General features: G+C 45.4%; 1 protein-coding gene across 11 annotated transcripts in view; it reads right to left on the reverse strand.

Moving 5' to 3' along the window:
- The window catches only part of DENND1B (DENN domain containing 1B), a 280,306-nt gene that overhangs the window by 214,699 nt on the left and 42,476 nt on the right, over positions 1-23,131 (reverse strand). Inside the window, exon 1 of one of the 11 annotated variants that reach the window (XM_019976273.2) lies at positions 7,569-22,380. The exons of the other annotated variants lie outside the window; for them this stretch is intronic. Coding sequence (XP_019831832.2) covers positions 7,569-7,674 — 106 coding nt within the window. The 5' untranslated portion in view covers positions 7,675-22,380. Of the gene's footprint in view, positions 1-7,568; positions 22,381-23,131 lie in introns of those variants that run through there. 11 annotated transcript variants of the gene reach the window in all.

Here is a 23,131-nt window from a genome sequence, read left to right on the forward strand (position 1 = left end):
CCCATTCTCCTTGGAACATACAATTATCAAGTTATTGGGGATACATTTAAAAGACTTTGCTGAGCATTTCAAGTAGAAAACAGTGAGCTCATTTGGGGACAACCAGACTGGATTAAGCCTCTAAGAAGGTTGCAGGAGCAAACACAAATTTCCAAGAGGAACTTGTCAGTTGAGATCACAGATGAACGTGTGCAGAAGATGCGGTCATTATCACAGATGAAGACAATCACGGCTGCATTGAGATCATGGGTGAGTGGGGTCTCAAGACCCCCGTCTTCTCCCTGGACGTCAGGCTCCTTTTTGCTCCACTGAACAGATGCACCTGTTGGTATTCTGCCCGCAGGCACAGTCGGCTCCTCATCGCCCAGGCTCCCTCCTGAAGTGCCCAATAAACCTAATGGCTGGATGGAAATTCCTCCCAATATGCAACTAAATCTCTCATAAGAGAATTTACATCTTTTTTTTTTTTCCTCTTGCTGAAAAACTGGTGGCATGGAGGAAGAAACCACACATCATCCTCACATAAAATCGTTATTAAAAAAAAAAAAAAACTCCAAATAGTTACTGAAATTCTATTTCCCATTCATCATCAAGTCATTTCCTTCACATAAATGCAGTAGTTCTCAACCCTTTCTGCTCATTTAGAAATTACTTAAGAAGACTCTCTTGGCCACATCCCAGACCATATGAGGTGTCTGCTGTGAAATTTCTAGAATGCCCCAAGTTATTCTAACATGCAGCTTGGGCTGCGAATCACTGCCTCTATCTCTCTATAGAGAAAATTTTTTAACCAACCTTTTAAAAAGTTTTCGGTCTTCAACTTTCAAATACTGTTTCAGACCTTGGGCTAAAAGTAGAACATAGAGGGCCATATATAAAACATAAGTGCTGCACAGATGCTCACAAGCATCGATAAAGCAAACTTCTGTATCTTGTGCCTGATTTTTCCCAAGATTTCACTACACCAACACCTACACTCTTATCTAAAATGGAATCCCACTCCTCTTTACTAACAGAGTCCAGGCACCAAAGTGTTTTCAAAATCTCAAAATCGGCCTCCATGTCTACATTCCGTCAACGTCCGAGTCACGTCAGCTCCTGCTTTCAAACGCAGCCCTGCCCCATCCCTCCGCTTCCGCATTCACCCTGCTCTAAACCCTGATCTCCTGGCTCTTCCTGCTTCTCAGCTCTTCTCAAACTTCTGCCCCTGAATTCAGCTTCTTGAAGCTTTCTTATTACGCCTCCATTCACAGAAAAATGTTCAGCAGCTCCCCACTGCCTACACTGACAAAACCCAGCTCTTTAAACCATGTAGATATTTTGTGCTGTACATAAAATGTTCATTTTTAACACAAGAAATAACTCCATGTGTTGAGACCAGTCGGCGCAGTGAAATTCTGCTCTTCCTGCCTACCCAAGTGTGTGCCCATCAGACTCCAGTTCAAGTTTCTAGCTCATTCCAGGCCTCCCTCCCGTCCTTCACAGAAATGAAGATATTCCCGATGCCAAGCACGGGCTCATGCTCCAACATACACTCTACACCTCCCCCTTGAAACCCTGCATTCCTCTTCTCCATCTTCTCGTATTATTCTGGACTGAGGCTGGAGGGCCTTCCCAAAACACTGCAGTCACACAGACTGGCCCACGTCCAGCAACTCGGACCATCTGAGCCCGTTCTTCTGAACAATACTGCTTTACACCATGACTTAACTACTTTATTTGTGTCTCCTCGCTTAAATAAGGCTCCCAAAGGCAGAAATCATGTCTTATATCCTTAATTGTATACTGCATAAAGGGCTTTTTCAGCTTATTATTGAATTCCTCATTCTCTCCATTCAATGAATATATATAATGCATAGAAAATTCTTCCCTATCATAGCAATTCCTTCAGAGTAAACTTTGTGAATTTGATTATTTCGCAAAGTATCCAGCCTACTCTAACATAAGTCTGGTTAACCCTGACTGAAGAGTAATATAATGAATCAACCATCTGCGCCAATGTTTAAATGTGGAATGGAACAAAAAAAAATTAAAATTTTCGTAAAATCTGAGGAAAAACTCATGGTATAAATATTTATTCATTACACAAGTATATTCCCTCTTTATAGACAGAAAAGTAACAGCGGTTTTCAAGGTCAAATGCCTCCAGGGGATACACAGGTGATGGGATCGAGTGGGCAGGGAACTGGGGTGGGGGCCTGGGGGGAGAGACACAGGTGGAAGGCAGGTTCCCAAGCCCCTTCTCCAGAAGGCAGTTACAGCTCAGCTCCAGCCATGTGGAGTGTGGGCCCAGAGCTGACAGACACTCTTAACTGTTCAGAGACCTACAAATTTTCAAGAAAAAGAATTATCTGATTTTTGAATTAGGTAAAATGATTGATATGCCAGCAAATCTGGAAAACTCACCAGTGGCCACAGGACTGGAAAAGGTCAGTTTTCATTCCAGTCCCAAAGAAAGGCAATACCAAAGAATGCTCAAACTACCGCACAACTGCACTCATCTCACACGTTAGCAAAGTAATGCTCAAAATTCTCCAAGCCAGGCTTCAACTGTATGTGAACTGAGAACTTCCAGATGTTCAAGCTGGATTTAGAAAAGGCAGAGGAACCAGAGATCAAATTGCCAACATTTGTTGGATCAAAGAAAAAGCAAGAAAATTACAGAAAAACATCTACTTCTGTTTCATTGACTACGCCAAAGCCTTTGACTATGTGGATCACAACAAAGTATGGAAAATTCTTCAAGAGATGGGAATACCAGACCACCTTATTTGCCTCATGAGAAACCTGTATGCAGGTCAAGAAACAACAGTTAGAACTGGACATGGAACAACGGACTGGTTCCAAACTGGGAAAGGAGTACATCAAGGCTGTATATTGTCACTCTGCTTATTTAACTTAAATGCAGAGTTGCTGCTGCTGCTAAGTCGCTTCGGTCGCGTCCAACTCTGTGCGACCCCATAGACAGCAGCCCACCAGTCTCCTCTGTCCCTGGGATTCTCCAGGCAAGAATACTAGAGTGGGTTGCCATTTCCTTCTCCATATATGCAGAGTACATCATGTGAAATGCTGGGATGGATGAAGCACAAGCTGGAATCAAGACTACCAGGAGAAATACCAATAACCCAGATATGCAGATGACACCACCCTTATGGCAGACAGTGAAGAAGAACTAAAGAGCCTCTTGATGAAGCTGAAAGAGAAGAGTGAAAATGCTGGCTTAAAACTCAACATTCCAAAAACTAAGATCATGGCATCCAGTCCCATCATTTCATGGCAAATAGATGGGGAAGCAATGGAAACAGTGACAGACTTTGTTTTTTGGGGCTCCAAAATCACTGCAGATGGTGACTGCAGTCATGAAATTAAAAGAAGTTTGCTCCTTGGAAGAAAAGCTATGACCAATCTAAATAGCATATTAAAAAGCACAGACATTACTTTGCCAACAAAATCTATATACACAAAGCTATGGTTTTTCCTATAGTCATGTATGGATGTGAGAGGTGGGCCATAAAGAAGGCTGAGTGCTTAAGAATTGATGCTTTTGAACTGTGGTGTTGGAGAAGACTCTTGAGAATCCCTTGGACTGCAAGGAGATCAGACCAGTCAATCCTAAAGGAAATCAATCCTGAATATTCACTGGAAGGACTGATGCTGAAGCTCCAATACTTTGGCCACCTAATGTGAAGAGCTGACTCATTAGAAAAGACCCTCATGCTCGGAAAGACTGAAGGCAGGAGGAGAAGGGGACAACAGAGGATGAGAACGTTGGATGCCAACATTAACTCAACAGACACGAGTTTGAGCATGTCCCGGGAGTTGGTAAAGGTCACAGTAGCCTGACATGCTGCAGTCCATGGGGTGGCAAAGAGTCAGACACGACTGACTGAGCAACAACAACAACAAAAATAATTGAACATTTCATAAATACTGTGGAACCAAATACTATGTTTCAGGGATCATTATCTTCTGAACTCTTTATTATGGTGAAAGTGAAAGTCACTCAGTCGTGTCTGACTCTCTGCGAGCCCACGGACTATACAGTCCACTGAATTCTCTAGACCAGAATACTGGAGTGAGTAGTCTTTCCCTTCTCCAGGGGATCTTCCAAACCCAGGCATCAAACCCAGGTCTCCCGCACTGCAGGTGGATTCTTTACCATCTGAGCTACAAGGGAAGCCTAAGAATACTGTGGTGAGTAGCCTCTCTCTTCTCCAGCAGATCTTCCCGACCCCGGAATCAAACGGGTTTATCACAGTATGAGGATTTAAATTAGAAAAGGAAAAAGTTCTTTAAGATTGAGTGTATGTTTAAAGTAAACTAACTCTTTGAAATCTTTGTTCTGGTGGCTTTTCAGCATCAAGATGGTTCTTGTTTAGCTAAGTTCATTCTCAACGCAGAAGGATCCCTCCAGTTTGCTGATTCTAAGGTAACATTTTAAGATAAAATGAAAATTAATAGTATAACAAACCAGTTTCCTTGAACTTCTTTAAGAACTACACTTTCAAAAAAAAAAATAAATACAAGTCAGATACCAATTGTTTCATCATAATTGGTACATATACACACTATAGAAATTTAACATTTTGAAGAGGTCTGAATTTTATAAGCATGCTATCCAAAGAAAACACAATCTCAAAGTAGAAGCGAGTTCATCACTCTAAAAAGCAGCTTACTAGAGCTCTTAAATGTCGATATCATCACATGACAACCCTGCAATTCAACAAAACAGACAACTGAAATCTCAAAGGACACTCACTCCCCAAGAGTATGACCAATGGTGGGTGCTCCTTCCTTCTAGTAACTGCCCAGGAGCATTCACATCACACTTGCCAGAAATAATGACAAAACCATACCGCCAAAGAATCAAAGCAGATTAATAGAGCGAAAAGAGAACTGTGCCATTTGGAACAACGAAGGGAATTACACATTTAGAAAATTAACTGAGAAACTGTACGAGGAAGAAAAGACACAGTGAAAGACAAAACTAAATCTGAAATCCACCATCAAAAATAACTTTATTTGTGTATTTCACCGCCAGGTTCTCCTCTTAAAAACTGAGCAACTGATTCCTCTCTAGGTTATTCTACAGGAAGTACTAAGAAAGCAAAACGATTTTTTTTTAAGTTGGCGGACTGCTGTTTGAAGGTCAAGGCTTTAGGCAGCACATAATTATACCTTCTGTGAAATTTTAAAGAAGCACAGCACCGCCCTAAGAGGCCAGGTGGCCGAGTTCCGAAGTCAGGCTTCACGCAGAGGTGCCAGCCATGAGCGATGTGTGATCTCAAGACACTTCAGGCTCTGGGCCTGGGTAGTGCAGTGAATTATCACTAGTCCACCACCTGGGTGGAGGGAGGGTGGGGCTTCCTGTGTGGTTCAGCTGGTAAAGAATCCACCTGCAATGCAGGAGACCCGGGTTCTATCCCTGGGTGGGGAAGATCCCCTGGAGATGGGAATGGCAACCCACTCCAGTATTCTTGCCTGGAGAATCCCATGGACAGAAAGGAGCCTGGTGGGCTACAGTCCTTGGGGCTGCAAAAAGTCGGACGTGACTGAGTGACTAGCACTTTCCGATTTCACTTCAGCCATTGTGGGATGCTGTTAGGATGAGTGAAGACTACATACGTACATATACACACACAAATGTTGCTTATAAACATAGCTAACACACAGAAGTGCTACAGATCACCAGCAATCACCACTGCAAGGTGAGAGACACAGATGCAGACATGCTGAATGAAGACAGGGCCTCGGCTGACGATGGGCTACCTACAGCTTCTCTTCATCTAACCTACCTCCCCTCGCCTGGGACCTGCCCAAGCCTGGTTACTTCTTTTAAAACACCATCCATCCATGCTGTTTCAAGGAATTATATTCCTACCAAACATCTCTATGTATAGTCTCATCCACTTATTAATGGAAACAAACCACCACACGCACATTCGCCACCCACTGCTCCCTAACTTGCGTATTTCAGACGTTTCACACACACACACCCGCCACTCCTCTGCACCTTCCCTTTCCAGCCCCTCCCTGCCTCCTTCACCCACCATCACTAGCCAGCGCGCTCTCTCCCACTCTTTTTCAGACCCTCCCTCTTTCCCCATTTTCTTCAGGGTCAAATGGGTAACTGCAGGAAGAAGCAGCTACTGTTACCACTGGAAACTCGAACAACAGAAGGAATGTGAACTGGAGGAAGCAGGACCCCTGGTCAGCTGGGCTTGAGAGTGTGTCCCACATAGCACAAGGCACGCAGCTTCTACCCATACTGACACCCAGCTAGTTTCAGGAAAAAGTTACTCACGTCAGCACGGCCAAGCAAGGGGCCCAGATGCACAAGATCTGAATTATTATCCGGGATTTGATACCTGACAGAGAAGAGGAGGGGAAGTAAGCAGTCCGTACTGGTCCAGCCGAGAGGGCAAGTGACCCAATGGTTAGGAAAGAAGCTGATTTCTATCAGTTGTAATTGGATTATAGAAAGTTCTCAGCATTGACAAGACTGGGCAACAGGACTGCAGGCAGCTCCTGCCTGTGGCTGTGTGATGAACGGACCACCCAACCTGGTGGGCACCAAACGCCACAGATCACATGGGAGGGAGTCAACATTACAGAGAAGTAACTAAGCCTGCCCCTCTCTGTTGCAGGGACACGTGGTCACATCAGCTGAAGAAGCTGAGGGGTGAAGACAAGGAAAGAGGATGGACAGGCTCCCGGCCAAGGACAGCAAGAGAACATTCAGGACTGAGCAGCGGTCTGTCGTGTGTGTGCAGGCGCTTCAGTCGGGTCTGATTCTTTGCGACCCTGTGGGCTGTAGCCCACCAGGCTCCTCTGTCAATGGCACTTAATTAGAGAGAAAAAAAAGAAAAATTACGGTTTCACTGTTTCCTGCATTTATTTATGTTGCTGTCTTACAGACGTGAGCTTCAAACAATGACATTTAACACCTACGTTGAAGAAAACCAAGTTGAGGGGCTTCCCTGGACTCAGTGGCTAAGAACCGCCTACCGATGGAGAGACACGGGTTCAATTCCTGATCCGGGAAGATCGCACCGGCCGCGGAGCAGCTAAGCCCGCGGGGCCACAACTCTGGAGCCAGGAGCCGCAAGGAGAGAAACCACCGCACAGAGGAACCCACGCGGGGAAGAGCCCACGCGGCAAGGAGGATCCGGCACTAAGTGGAATTTGCCGGGAAGGAATGGAGACGAAGATGCAGACCAGAGACTTGCGGACACTGAGGGGCGAGGAGAGGGTGGGACGAACAGGGAGGGTAGCCCGGCCGCATGCACACGACCACGTGTGGCACGGACAGCTAGTGCGAGCCGCTGTACACACACGGGGTCTGCCGGTGCTCCGGGACCGCCCAGAGGGCTGGGGCGGGACGGGAGGCTCCAGAGGGAGCGGGTCCACGAACAGCCGGGACCGGCTCGAATGGTCCAGCAGAAACCAACACAGCTCTGGGAAGCAGTCATCCTTCAGTCAAAAAACAAACTAAAAAAAAACCAACTTTTTAATTAAGAAAAGAATCTGAAATTGAAAGGCACTTTTGGAAAACACGACTGACTTACGAGAACTCTCGTGTCCACCTGCCCACGGAGGTCGGCAGCGGTTCTCCCCTTCTTCTCCTCCCTCACCCCTTCCCGACACGTCGTCCCCCTTCCTGGCTTTTTCCATCCTCGGGCAGAGGTTAAACTGCTCACCCTTCACCTTCCAGAGCAGGCTTCCCCCTCCCTCCTAACAGGGCCTTCGCCGTGGGCAGCGGGCGGATTAGCCCCTCTCCGGGGAACAAAGGCCCGGCCTTTGTGCCCGAGGCCGGGCGCGGAGCCCCGCGGCGGAGCGAGCTGCCCCCACTCGACCCGGGCCCTGGCGGCCGCGGCCCCCCACGGCCCGGCTCCGCTCCGGACTCCCGGCCAACCAGCTCGCGCGGGGAAATCCTGTCAGGCACTCAGCTGAAAACTCACTAAGGTCTCCCGGGGAGAACCTGATGAACATGCCATGTGACCATACGGCAAAACTTTCCATTGTTTAACATGAAGATAAGAGAAAAACTTTTAGAGCTCCATGCTCGAACAATCCTGGTCACCAGCTCACGCACGGGTCAGTGAACGCATTCTACGGACGTGCCACCCCGCCTCTGTGCACGCTCTTAAAATAATACACAGGCGTATTTATGACATCCTAATCTCCTGCACTTCAAAATCTGCCTAACTAAAGGATACATACGAAATTATAGTACATTATTTTTTCAATTTTTCTATTAGCTATCCCTCATTAAAATTATTACTACTGCATTTACCACTGAAGGAATTGGTCAAAATGCATAAGTCAAAAAGAAAACATAGTGTCATAGTATTTACTTATTTTACAAGGTTTTTTTTTTTTGACGTTGAACAAAGGAGAAAAGTAAAACCACAAGGCATGTACTTGATTAAAATTGAGAAATAGGAAGTTTAATGGAACATGAGCCAAGCCAAACATATAAAAACTATTTGTAAATGTTTTTAAACCTGTAAATATTAAACACCTCAGACAAATTTATATTTGGTCATATCATGGCCATAAAAGAACTCTCTCAAGCATATTAAGCTATGAGTGAGTTCATGAATATTTACAATGGCTGTGGGGAGGATTGAAGCTTCTTAAATGTACATAATCTTGTAATCATATCCATGGTAGCAACTGATTAAACATTATTAATGAAAAAACTATTATATATGATTACAACCACATTAAGTAAGAAGTTCACACTCAAATCTGAAAGGGAACATGCAAAAATGAATATTTTTATGTTACTGGTATGAAAAAGAATAATCTTTTTTACTTGTTTCAAAATTGTCAACAGCATACTACATTAATAATTTAAAAAATGGAAGAAACTACAAAATATTCAGAATAGTTCAAAAGACTACAAGTGGATAGCGACTTAATGAGAGAGGCATAAAACCACTGTATACAGCATTCAGAATTCAGGAATAAGTCATTTCTGCTACATATCCCATACAGCAATATAAACTGATTTCCCAAAGTTTAGGAGAAATAAAATGTGCTTTATTAAAAAACAATCTATGGTGCTGATTAGCCTGACAATTTCAAGAGGTCATGGCCAACAAGCTTAACAAAAGGAATACATTTATCCTGGGCGGGGGGAGGGTGCAGGGGTGCAGGGAATCTATGCTTATACATAACAGATGTCTGGCTTGGAGGAATATGTCCTTACACTTTTAAAAGTCATATAAAAAGCTAAGCTTGGCAAAGGAATACATTTAAACTGAACACTCTGGAGCTAAGCACAGAGGCAATGGCTGGCAAGAAATGTTAAGTATTTTGTTCCAAATTATGCAGAAAAAAATGCACAATTTAACACAACGTTTGATAACACAGAAAGATACGAAATACAAAACTCAAGATGGAATGGGTCTGTCGTGTTGACCATTAAATCTCTTTTTCATTTATGAGTTATGCCATGGCAAAATGAAGACAAAATACAAGCAACGGACTGTGACTCTTCAAAATTATCATCATATACGTTGAAGGTCAGCTTTCCGTGGCGCTAGTGGTAAACGACCAGTCAGCTAATGCAACAGACGTCAAAGACGTGGGTGCGATCCCTGGGTTGGGAAGATCCCCTGGAGAAGGGAATGGCAACCCATCCCAGTATTCCTGCCTGGAGAATCCCATGGACAGAGACCCTCTGGGCTGTATAGGGTTGCAAAGAGTTGGATATGATTGAAGCAACTTAGCAGACACACAAGGGCAAGGGCATATTAAGGACACAAGGAAACACCTAAAAATGTTAACAATGGCAATTTCTAGAATATGGCATTCAGTGACTTGTATTTTCTGACACATGCATTTTCATTTTCCAAATTTTCATCAATATGCATATATATACATGTAGTCAACACATGGTATGTTTATTTATAAGTATTAGGCTACTACCAAAATTAATAGAAAAGTGGTTTTATATAGTAGCTTAACTTTGTCCAGAAGAATGCTTCACAAAACAATTTCCTTCAGAAGAATTTCTATATATCTCACTCAGTTCTTCCAACATAAAATCAAATTTGAAAATCCTAAATTAGAATTTCATTCAAGAGTTCCTTTAAAAATTCGATTTTGAAGAGGTTTAGGATTAAATATATTAATATTCCAGCTTTTCAAAAGTAAAGAAAGCACAATGTTAGAAGTTCTTCTGTGAATAAATGAAGAACAGAGGGAGACGAGAAAGATGGGAACTGAAACACCAGAGGCCACCTAAAGAATGAGTGATGTGGTGGTGATGAGCCAAGGTTTTTATTGTAAGAAGAACACAAACACGTGTATTAGAGCTAATCCATGGCACCTCCATAAAGCCTGTTCACAGACTTCAGCGCTTTCCCACGATGCTACCCAGCTGAGCTGATACCCCCATGCACAGGAAGAAGAGTGGAGTCATCCTCACCACCCCTTCCCCAGCATTCCACTACACCCCCCAACACACTCGGCAGCTTATGTGTGGAAATCAGCTGTGTTAGTACCTGCACTGGAGGTGAGGGATGAAGGCCCGCTGGAAGAAGAGAAAACAGGTTTGGACCTATATCGGGCTGTTTTATCCCTCACAAGCTCCTCGGCCTGGGGTGAGCTCCTGAAACCGCAGAAGATGCCAATTCTACTTGGGCACAAACGGCCAACTGCTTGTGGAGCCCTAAACTCCGCCCCACCGCCTGACCATGAAGCCAGAGCCTGCACCTCCCAGCCTCCTGATGGCCAAGGGTCGCCATGTGCTTACTAAGGTTTTACCAGGGAAAGGGATGTAGTAAACCTCCCCTCGCCTTGCCACGCAGAAACCGCCTGGCCTGAGCGGTAACTCCTGCCCATCCTGTGGGCTTGAACCTGGACAGAGTAGTGACCCACCTTTGACTCTGCAGATGAGAACAGCCTAGGAAACAGCAGCACACGAATCCCTGCACGGCATCACAGAAGAGCATCCTCCAGCCAGACCACCTGCTTCTGAACTTATTACTTAAGCCTCTACACTTTGAGGTCTTTATTGATTTTTTTTAAAAAGCAATAAAAATTGACCTTTATTCTTTAAAATAGAGCAGTAACAAAAAATCGACATTTTTGAAAAGAGGAATAAGTGATATGGAGAACAATGTTATGGATCATGTTAGAACTCATAGGAGGAAACAAGGACTAGAAACAAATAACAGACAAAAAGATTAATCTGGCATCTGGCATAACTTTGATTCAAAAATGCTTATCTCCAGTATCTGGGACTGTGTTTAGAACAAAGTAGGCATCAATTAATGTTTGCTGAATGAATGAATGAACATATGAACGGCTCTCAATCAGAAAAGGAAAGTTCTTTAATAGGAAATAAGATGGGCAAAATCAAATAGATACAACAGCTCTTTTTTGAACAGCATCAAAAGCCATGTTGATTCCAAACAGACAAATCTCTTCTTTATCCCAAAGCTGACATAATAAGGAAAATTATTTCTTTTTTGTACTTGCTCAGATTTCAAAATTCAAATTAAATTGTTTCCACAGGTCTGGGTTCTGACTTTTTCCTCTCTGATGACAGTATCAAGTACGCCCATCCAAACGCCAGAGGGAGAGTGGCTCCGTTTTCCTATGTCCTCTGCATAATACAGCTCAGCAGGTGCAATGCAGGTGATACAAGAGATATGGGCTCCATCCAGGGTCAGGAAGACCCCCAGAGGAGGCACAGCAACCCCCTCCAGTATTCCTGCCTGGAGAATCCCATGGACAGAGGAGCCTGATGGACTACGGTCTATGGGTCACAAAAAGTCAGACATGACCGAGCACCGTATCGCCATCTTGCTGTATAATATACCTGCTTCTAGAGTCTTTCACTGCAGAAGGCTAGTCAGCTCCATAAGAAGTTTTATAAAATACTCTGGATTTTGGCAGGAAGATAAAACTGAAATTTTTAAACCAAGCTGAGCATTATCTCCACCCGCTCAGAAGAAAAAAAAAAAAAAAAAACCCCAACTCTGAGGCTGTTTCTCATGGGTTTGTGAACACATTTCCTTTTCTGAGAAAATCATCTGGACTTCTTCTCACTTTTGTGTGAGCCATGTGACATTCCATTTTCAGTAGGCATCTAGACTCTTACTCATGTTAAGACATATGATTAGAAAAGACAGGTTGGAATAACTTTTAAACAACCCTCCTGCCAGAGCTCAGCAGCAACAGATGAGGACTTCCACTGAATGTGTAAGGACACTAAGTTACAAGGAGCCAAGTGAAAAAGTGAAAGTCGCTCAGTCGTATCCCACTCTTGGCGATCCCATGGACTATACTGTCCATGGAATTCTCCAGGCCAGAATACTGGAGTGGGTAGCCTTTCCCTTCTCCAGGGGAGCTTCCAACACAGGGATCAAACTGAACTCTCCTGCATTGCAGGTGGATTCTTTACCAGCTGAGCCAGGAGCGAAGCCCAAGAAGACTGGAGTGGGTCATCTATCCCTTCTCCAGAGGATCTTCCTGACCCAGGAATTGAACTGGGGTTATCAGGGAAGCCCTACAAGGAGCCAAAGATACTACCTAATAGAGATTAAATGGCTTGCCTGATTCTTATATGTTTAGTTGAAGGGATGAAAAATCCGTCTGTCACAGAGATGCCCCTGGGATGAGAGATACATCGAACACACACACCCCCTACCCTCGCCCGCTTTGTGGACTGGCTCCCCACCAGCTTCAGCTCTCCTGCACTCAGCACTTTGCTTCTCGCTGCCTTCCTTGTATCTGCTGTTATCCTCAGTCTGAAAACAGCTTCCTCCTTTTTGTTCACCACTGGGTACATATCCAAGCCTCTATTTTTCTGAATGCCTCTTTGAGACTTATTTAACAAACGAGATTTCTCAATACCACCATTTATGCAACACATCGAAAATCATTGCCACCCCTCTTAATGATCACCCGACTGCCTGATTCCAGGGTCAAAGGCCTGCTATGAACCCAAACCCCGTTTTCTGTCCATGGTTCCATCGCCACTCTCAGCCTGCCCATGCCCCGCTCCCGTGCTCCTGCTGCAGACGAAGGGCCCCGGGGCAGCCCACCCGGCCCCGGCAGCTGGCGGTCAGCAGCGCACTCCTACACCCGCAGCCCTGCCTGCGGAGCGCCCAGGCCGTGGGACCGTGGACCACCACAGCCCTCCTCCTCTAGACAGTGACTTCACACTTTCAGATGCACAGCAGCCACCTGGGAAACTCAAAAACGCACATCCCACTGCTGTCTCCTTTCTCCCACAAAAACGATGCAAAACGTACCCCAGGAACCCGATTTATCGATCAAGCAACCACGTGGTAGCTCCAAACACACTGACAAACACGATCCCGCAGTTCCTCCTAAGCAGCAGTGGACACCCGCCTAGTAACCTTCCGCTGGGAAGCACGACAGAGCTCCGGAGGCCCTTGGAACAAGACACGCACGTGTGCCTGTCCACTACCAAGTATTACAGGAAGCTCTACTCAATCATTTCAGTAAGGCACAGCCCATCGTCCTGATCAGTTTCCAGGCCTTTCCTTAGCTAGACAAGAAAGACATTCACAAGATAACAAGAATCTAATTTATTAAAGGTCAAAAACCTCTAGATTCCAAGTATGTAAAACTTGGTAAACTTCAAAATAAGTATTTAGTATTCAGCTTTAAAAAAAAAGAGGCTTGGCTTCATTCCGTCATTCACACATCTCCTTTTAGTCTAGGCAGAGCTGTGTTTACAATCAACTAGCCTTTAAGGAAACGAATAAGGCATTACTTTTCTCATGGCAAAACCCCCAGCGCAGTGCTGAGCCCGCGTCAGCGGGGGCGCAGTGATGCCGGTCACGGGCCTGGAGCACCTGACCCAGCCCACCCGCCTCCAGGAGGCCCTCCTGACCTCCCTGGTTCCCCGTGATGGACGTTCTCTACGCGTGCTCCCCTTCAACTGCTGTTAATTCCTCTGATGCCTGTTTATTACGTTTCCGCTTTTTCTCTAACCCAGCATGGGTAAGCAAGCACGAGTACCCACTGTTGAGGACAGGAGTCCCCAAAACTCCAGGATCTGATGCCTGATGACCTGAGGCAGGGCTGATGTAATAAAGTGCACACTAAATGTAGCGGACTTGAATCCCCTGAAACCACCACCCCGCCTTCTGGGGAATAACTGTCTTCCGCGAAACCAGTTCCTGGTGCCAGAAAGGTTGAGGACTGCTGGTTTAAGACAACGAGGAGACTCTCATATCATCACAACTGGAGAAGGAGCTTCCATGAGAAAGTATTTTGAAGCCATGCTGAGTTTTGAGTTTAAGGTGCTGTTTCTCTCCTTCAGACTTATAAATCTTTCCCTTTCAAAACCAAAAGCAGCAACATTACATCCGCAAAGGGGGTGACCACACAACTCCCTGGTTCCTGTGACCCAGAAAGCCGCCTCCACACCTGCTAAGTCTGACCCCAGGCCAGAGCTGAATGAGCCAAACACAGGTCCTGCACTGGGCCAGTTTCTGTCCCAGGAGAATTCGGACTGAGAAGTGAGAAATACAGAGAGAAAGGTGCTGAAGCACACCCACTGCTTGGGCAGAAAGAGGACCAGCTTCTCAGGACAACCACAGAACCGTACGTCCGAAGACCATTTACCCCACGGTATCTAGTTATGTCTCTTCTCCCCTAACCAGCAGTATGGTCGCACTTCTAAAACCTCTCAACAGGACATCTGCTTCCACCGAGAGAATGCAACGAGGACTGGACTCAACCCCAACCCAACAAACGTTTCAGACATGGGTCGGGACAGGACAGTGACTCCCGACGGAGGAGCAGACGAGGCAGACCCCGCGACAGCCACTGCTCACTGTCTGCAGAGCTTCCGGCCGTGGGTCACAAGCAGGCAGAGCCCTCGGGTCTTCCTGGGATGAAGAGGTGGGCCTGGGAGGCTGGAGGCCGGGGCGGCACACATCCCCAGAGAAGAGCACGGGAAGAGAAAGTGCCGGGAACAGGCTCTGGAGACCGCAGGCGGCTCACCACCACCAGCGCCCCATCGTGCCCGCCATCCTCTAGGACTGTGATCAGCAGGTGTGAATATGCATGCACACACACACACACACACACCCACACCCCACGCCCGGGGGAAGGACCAGCCACAGGCAGCAGACAGAAGACTCGCGCGGCCAGGAGTAGCTGATGTCCACACCGTCCTGAGGGGAAGAAACGCCTCATCATGAACAGGGCGTGAGGTCCGGTCCCCAGAGGGGAGCGCCGCTCTGAAAGCAGCACCAGTCTGAAGGCCTCCTCTGACAAAGCTTCAAAGCAAGCCTCAAACAGTCCAACTGTTGTCGGATAATTTAACTGGGTCCTAAAATAAACACTTGAATGCATACAGGACACTTAAGAGGAAAGACCAGATGCTGGGTCAGACTGCAAGTCTCAACAGCTCTAACAGGGTTCAAGGCATATACAACACGTATTCTCTGGCACTACGTTACCAAAATGGAACAGAAAGATGGTTGGAAAACCCCCAAGTAATTAGAACCGACTATTACACTTCTAAGTAACACATGAGTCAAAGGAGAAATCAAAAGGCAAACTAGATATATACTGAATTGAAAATGAAAACTGATAAACTGCTCTTATGACAACTGAGAGCTCTTCTCCAGGAGACACTGTTCAATTAAGAGAATGAAAAAACAAGACACAGACTAGGAGAAAAATCTTGCAAATCCAACAAAGAAGTCATATCCTCTGCGTGTGTATGTACGTGTATATTCCTTTAAAACTCAGCAATAAAAAAAAAACATTCAATTTTTAAAACTATGAAGAAAATATGTGAATAGACTCTTCACCCAAAAAGATAAATAGATGGAAAATAAGCATACGAATTCAGTCTAATAGAAGAAAACTGAGCCTCCAAAACACTTCCACAGATTTCTAAGAAACCAGACCTTTGCTCTCTTCTCATTCCAATTTTCATTTCAGTTTTCATTCCAATCCCAAAAAAAGGAAATACCAAAGAATGTTCAAACTACCGCACAATTGCACTCATCTCACATGCTAACAAAGTAATGCTCAAAATTCTCCAAGCCAGGCTTCAGCAGTATGTGAACCATGAACTTCCAGATGTTCAAGCTGGATTCAGAAAAGGCAGAGGAACCAGAGATAAAATTGCCAACATCCACTGGATCATAGAGAAAGCAAGAGAGTTCCAGAAAAACATCTACTTCTGCTTTATTGACTATGCCAAAGCCTTTGACCGTGTGGATCACAACAAACTAGAAAATTCTTCAAGAGATGGGAATACCAGACCACCGACCTGCCTCTTGAGAAATCTGTATGTAGGTCAAGAAGCAACAGTTAGAACTGGACATGGGACAACAAACTGGTTCCAAACTGGGAAAGGAGTACGTCAAGACTGTATATTGCCACTCTGCTTATTTAACTTATATGCAGAATACATCATGCAAAATGCCGGGCCGGATGAAGTACAAGCTGGTATCAAGACTACCAGGAGAAATATCAATAACGTCAGATATGCAGACGACACCACCCTATGGCAGAAAGTGAAGAGGAACTAAAGAGCCTCTTTAAAAAAGTGAAAGTGAAAGAGGAGAATGAAAAAGTTGGCTTAAAGCTCAACATTCAGAAAACTAAGATCATGGCATCTGGTCCCATCACTTCATGGGAAATAAGATGGGGAAACAAGGGAAACAGAGACTTTATTTTTCTGGGCTCCCAAATCACTGCAGATGGTGACTGCAGCCATGAATTTAAAAGACACTTACTCTTTGGAAGGTAAGTTATGACCAATCTAGACAGCATATTAAAAAGCAGAGACACTTTGCCAACAAAGGTCAGTCTAGTCAAAGCTATGGTTTTTCCAGTCATATATGGATGTGAGAGTTGGACTATAAAGAAAGCTGAGTGCCAAAGAATTGATGCTTTTGAACTGTGACATTGGAGATGACTGTTGAGAGTCCCTTGGACTGCAAGGAGATCCAACCAGTCCATCCTAAAGGAAATCAGTCCTGAATGTTCATTGGAAGGACTGATGTTGAAGCTGAAACTCCAATACTTTGGCCACCTGATGCGAAGAACTGACTCTTTGTAAAAGACCCTGATGCTGGGAAAGAGTGAAGGCAGGAGGAGAAGGGGACTACAGTGGATAAGAAGGTTGGATGGCATCACCAACTCGATGGACATGAGTTTGAGCAAGCTCTGAGAGTCAGTGATGGACAGGGAAGCCTGGTGTGCTGCAGTCCATGGGATCACAGAGAGTCAGACATGACTGAGCGACTAACTGAAATGAACTGAGTTTGCTGGTAAATGAGAATGTATAATATGCTATCACAGTGTTCACAGTTCAGCTACCCTGAGGAGTTCTGTGCTATCAAATTTCATTTTATATCAGATGCTCAAGGAAAAATATGCATACATATATCTGTATATACATACATATGCACACACACCCTCCAAGATGGCATTTATCAGGTAAACCAGCATGTCAAATTTAATACCAACTTCATGACTGAAAGAGCTCCTCGTAACTGTCGTGTATATGTGGAAATAAGAGGACAAATGCAACATACAGAATCCGTAACACCTTCTTCCAAAGGCCCCTGATTTCTGTTCAGGGAACCATGTGGTTCCAAGGAAGCTGACCTCACTCCCAGTTCCCATAATGAGCTCATCCCAGAAGAAAGAACATAACTGAGTCTACAGATGCTCCTACTAATTTCCAAGGAATCCAACCTTTGCTTCTAAGCTGGAACGTGTGACATGAGCAGATACTGTTGACCATTTCGTTCCATTACTCCAGGGGAATTTTGTGCTACTGAATTTCATTTCATATCAGCAAAGCCAATCACTACAGCCATGAACTAGTGTTTGATCTAGGGCTAGGGGTGTAACTTAACCAGGAGCGCCAGAGAAAAGAGCGAGCAATTTTCATGAAGTTAGTTAGTCAAAGTGAGTTTCGCTGAGAAGGAGCAAAAAGTTGAAGGAAAAGGAATCAGCCATGCAGGTGTCCTGGAGAAGAGCGTTAGCGGCAAAGGAGCAGCTAAAGGTTGCAAAGGAGCAGCTGGTACGGCAAGGAGGCCAGTGTGGCTCGAGCTGAGAGAGCAAGAGGAAAGCAACGATGCGGTTAAAAATGCAGAACAGGGGGACTTCCCCAGTGGTTCAGGGGTTAGGACTTTGCCGTCCAATGCAGGGGGTGTGTGTTCAATCCCTGATGGGGGCGCTGAGATCCCACATGCCTCAGTGCCAGAAAAAGAAAACATAAAACAGAAGCAAGTGAAAGTGTGAGCCACTCAGGTGTGTCTGACGCTTTGTGACCCCATGGACTAGAGCCCCCCAGGCTCCTCTGTCCATAGAACTCTCTAGGCAAGAATACTGGAGTGGGTAGCTGGTCCCTTCTCCAGGGGATCTTCCCCACCCAGGGATCCAACCTGAGTCTCCTGCATTACAGCTAGTCTTTACCATCTGAGCCAGAAGCAATATTGTAACAAATTCAATAAAGACCTTAAAAATAGTCCACATCAAAAAAAAAAAAAAAAAATCTTTAAAAAACTACAAAAAGAGGGAATTCAAACCAGATTATATAAGGCCATGGAAGGTCCCTAGAAAGGTTTTTGTTTTGGGCTGAATGATCTGAAAAGGCAGATGGATGGGGAAAAAAGAGAACTATAAGCAGGACATCCTTTTATGGGAAAAGCATTTCTTGTAAAAGTTGAGGTTTGAGAACTGAAGTTATGAACAAATTTCTATCACTATATCCAATGTACTATACTATATGTTGTGGAAAGTACCAAAAGTAAGATAAAATCCTTGTCTTTTGTGAGTTGATAATCTAATTGGAGAACTAAATGCACAAATACACTGAAAACAACAGAACGTTTAAACTGCAAGAAGCTCTAGGATAGTCTACAGTTTCTCTTCAATGAAAGCAATTTGAGCCAAGAAAGGGTAAGTGATTTATGCGAGGTTATGTGACTAGTCGGAGAAGGCAATGGCACCCCACTCCAGTACTCTTGCCTGGAAAATCCCATGGATGGAGGAGCCTGGTGGGATGCAGTCCATGGGGTCGCTAAGAGTCAGACACGACTGAGCGACTTCAATTTCACTTTCATGCATTGGAGAAGGAAAAGGCAACCCACTCCAGTGTTCTTGCCTGGAGAATCTCAAGGACAGGGGAGCCTCGTGGGCTGCCGTCTATGGGGCTGCACAGAGTGGGACACAACTAAAGCGACTTAGCAGCATGTGGCTAGTTACTCGTGCAAGCAGACCTAGAAATGAGGTCTCAACTCCAAGCCCAGCCTAACGCTGGAGCGGAGGGGCAGCTGAAGACTGCATGTGTGAACCACTTCTGCGAAGCAGATGAGCACTGTCACCTTCCCTTGCTGTTGTGATGTCCCACAGGCTGGGCCGGGGACTCCGAGGGAAGGAGCGTAAAGCTGACACCTATGCTGATAAGCAGATCCAATGGATCCAGAGATACAGAGCCTTCTGTATTTTGATAAGAAAAGCATTCAAAGCTTCTCATATAAAGACTGTATTTTCTTCCTGACAAAGAGGCTCTGTTTCTCTGGAATTTCTAAAGGCTACAGAGAAAAAGGATAAGGCAAGTAAATCATTACCCTATGTGTTGACAGAGCCAGCCTCTCTCAAACTGAGTACAGACACCACTGGCTGGAGGAGAATTAACATCTCATGCCAAAAAATCCTCTCAGTGAAGTGTTGGTACTTCTGAAACGTCCTAAGACTGAGTAACCAATAGAATTCAAGCATGCATTCCAAATCGTCAACACACCTAAGGATATGTTATCCAAATAAGAATATATAGGGGGATTACAATGATTTCATCCTTATTTATAGATACTAATAATGGAAATAACCATTAAATCAGCTTTAAACTATTAACATGATTTTAAGTAGACTCAATATTAGAATACTAACATCTACAGTAAAATAAGCCTAATGTGAGAATGTGTCAATAAACAATTCTTAAGGTTTCTTTTAACTTTTTGTTTATTATTTTTATTTGGCTGTGCCAGGTCTCAGAGCATGGGGGAACTAGTTCCCTGACCAGGGATCCAACCCAGGCCCCCCATACTGGGAACACAGTCTTAGCCAACAGACCAGGGAAGTCCAATTCTTAAGTTTTTACATAATAGTTTGAACGTAATTATCATACAGGAGAAGGAAATGGCAACCCACTCCAATGTTCTTGCCTGGAGAATCCCAAGGACAGGGGAGCCTGGTGGGCTGCCGTCTACGGGGTCGCACAGTTGGACACGACTGAAGCGACTTAGCAGCAGCAGCAATTATCATATTGGCAAAGTAAGTAATTAATGGACGGAAATAACACAAAAGCATACTTTTTGCCTTTAACAAAGTGCTTGCTATTAACAAAAACCTGTAAGAGCAGTTTTAGGTATTTAGTGCCCACACAATCCCACCAGGTTAAGAACTTAAATTTTAAGTTGCATGATCCCACATAAAAATCAGAGCACATACAATGAACATAAACTGCACACACCCAGAAAATAAACAGACAGTGCGAACTTGGTGACCACACCCAGAAAATAAACAGATAGTGTGAACTTGGTGATCACACTCAGAAAATAAATAGTGTGAACTTGGTGAGCCACACTCAGAAAATAAATAGTGCGAACTTGGTGACCACACTCAGAAAATAAATAGTGTGAACTTGGTGAGCCACACTCAGAAAATAAATAGTGTGAACTTGGTGAGCCACACTCAGAAAATAAATAGTGCGAACTTGGTGACCACACAGAGCGCACAGCAAGACCTCTGAGCTCCACGTGGAGACCCCATGACAGCCCCACATCCTCCATGCCGCAGCTCTGGAACCTTCCATGTGAGTACACTTCACTGAGGTTCGACTTCCTCACCCATAAAATGAGGAGAGCCGCTGGGCCACCCAACACAGGGAGCTGCCGAGAAATTCCAACGTTAACGCGAGACAGTATGTGCAAAATTCCCGTACGACCTGTAAATTATCATGCAAATGTAAATGACACAGAGAAATACCAAACATAATACACTGGCACTGGTTCAGGTCTCAGGAAAAGAAGTCCACACACAGCACTTTGAGTTTTACTGATTTCTCCGGAGATTTCCTTTTCTAACGACTCAGCAACAGTTCATACCAAGTTTCCTGTTATGAACTTTAGGCCTCTGTTTACAGAGCGGTAAACAGATGTAAACCTGTCACACAGCACTCTCCTTCTCCACTCTACCCAACAAAAACATCGAGAGAGGGCCTTCCTGCCCCACGGTGCGATGTGCACTTCAGTCTCATCTCTCCGAGTGTTCTTCGACATGAAGAACGTGACCCATCTATTGAGCACCTACTTACTTCAGAGTGTGCGGAAGAAAGAGCAGAAAAGAAAAAATCCTGAGGTTAACGGTCTCGCAGCCTGTTATGTTGATACTATAAAAGGATGAATCCTTTAAAGGGATACAGACGTCCACTTTTGGCCGTGAGGCAGTAACAGGCAAAGACTAGCCAGCCCACTGTAAACAATGCAAAATAGAACTGCTCAAGGATCTGAAACAAACGCTTTCAGATGCTGGCCAACAGACAAAGCAGGACTACGGCCCCCCGAGAAAAAGAAAACAAATGGAATGGAACAGCACCGCAAGCTCCCTGGCTTCACACCTGGAGGCATCTGTGAAACCACAGCATAGAGAGAAGAAGGGCAGTCAGCTGAGGGGAGGAGGGAGGAGTGAGCCGGGCTGTGGCCCGCAGGGCAAGGGGCGCCCGCAGAGGGGATCCCCAGGTAGGGGGCCCGCAGCTGGGGACCGGGTACCAACTTCAGACACTCCAAACATGCACGAGGCTCCGCTTAAGTCTCTTGGCAAACTCCAGGATGCACATGGGCCGGGAGGCCGTGAGCAGGTGAAGAGAGATTCCCGAGGTCACACAGAACCCAGATAAGGCCACGCGGAGCACCAGGAAAACCCCGCTGAGACTCCGGGGGTGGTGGGGGGGTCAAAGGCCAGGGTTCTCATCCATCTTCACTTCTGGAGAGCAGAACCACTGACGAGGCTTCTGTTCCAGACCATCTTTTCCAGAATGTCTGATTAGAGGGCGGGATGGATGCCCTCAAGCGCAGCCAGCTGTGGTCCAGGGGAGAGTCCCTGAGCTTAGGGAACAGAGAGTGGAGAGAGCACACTGTGCCAGCCCCCTGCCCTCCGCTCCTGGAGGGAGGCTCTCTGTCTTCCTTTGCTCTGGTTGGAGACAGTCTCTGTCTTCCAAGGCTGTTTCCTTCAATCCCATTAGTATCATGTTAATAGTTTTAACCTGCTTTTAATGATTACATGACTTATTAATCCGATCTGATCCCTGGGTTGGCAAGATCCCCTGGAGGAGGGACCACCCCTAGACCGAGACCAGCTGCATTTGCAGGCACCCATGCCGGCCCACCCACCCCACCCCTGTGTTAACTGAGGGGCAAGGAAAACTGACGCAGACGTGACCGCCACCTGATGTGCCAGGAGCAGAGGGGTCCTCTGTTCCTCAGCCAGGAAATGGCTGTCATCTGACAGCATCCACAAACCGGGTAAAATCTCAAGACTTCACACACCTCTGGACATAAACCTGGAGAGCAAAAGATTCTGCTGCTGCTGCTGCTGCTGCTAAGTCGCTTCAGTCGTGTCCGCTTAGTGACCCCATGGACCGCAGCCCACCAGGCTCCTCCGCCCATGGGATTTTCCAGGCAAGAGTACTGGAGTGGGGTGCCATTGCCTTCTCCTAGACCCACCCAAACACAGTCTTAAAAGGAATCTTGAAGAAATCAAGCTGATCCATCAAAAATCTGACTGCCCACAAAAAACAGAACTCAACATTTACTAAAGGAAGGTAATAGGTGTTAAGCTGTCAATAACAGACCACCCACAACATTCAGTGTACAATGAAAAGTAATCAGACATGCAGAGATGCAATAACATGTAAGCCTACAACCAGGTTGGGAGGGGTTGTGTGTAGAAAAAAACCCCAAGTGAATCAGACATAGAATTGGCAGAAAGGAATTTTAAGAGAGTGATACGGAAGGCAGACGACCCTGAAAGATGTCTGTGCCCTAATCCCTGGAGCCTGTCATAACGTAGATTCTTCCTCTGTATTCAGTTCAGT

The sequence above is a fragment of the Bos indicus genome, chromosome 16, assembly GCF_029378745.1.
Source record: "Bos indicus isolate NIAB-ARS_2022 breed Sahiwal x Tharparkar chromosome 16, NIAB-ARS_B.indTharparkar_mat_pri_1.0, whole genome shotgun sequence".
NCBI classification, from domain to species: Eukaryota; Metazoa; Chordata; class Mammalia; order Artiodactyla; family Bovidae; genus Bos; species Bos indicus.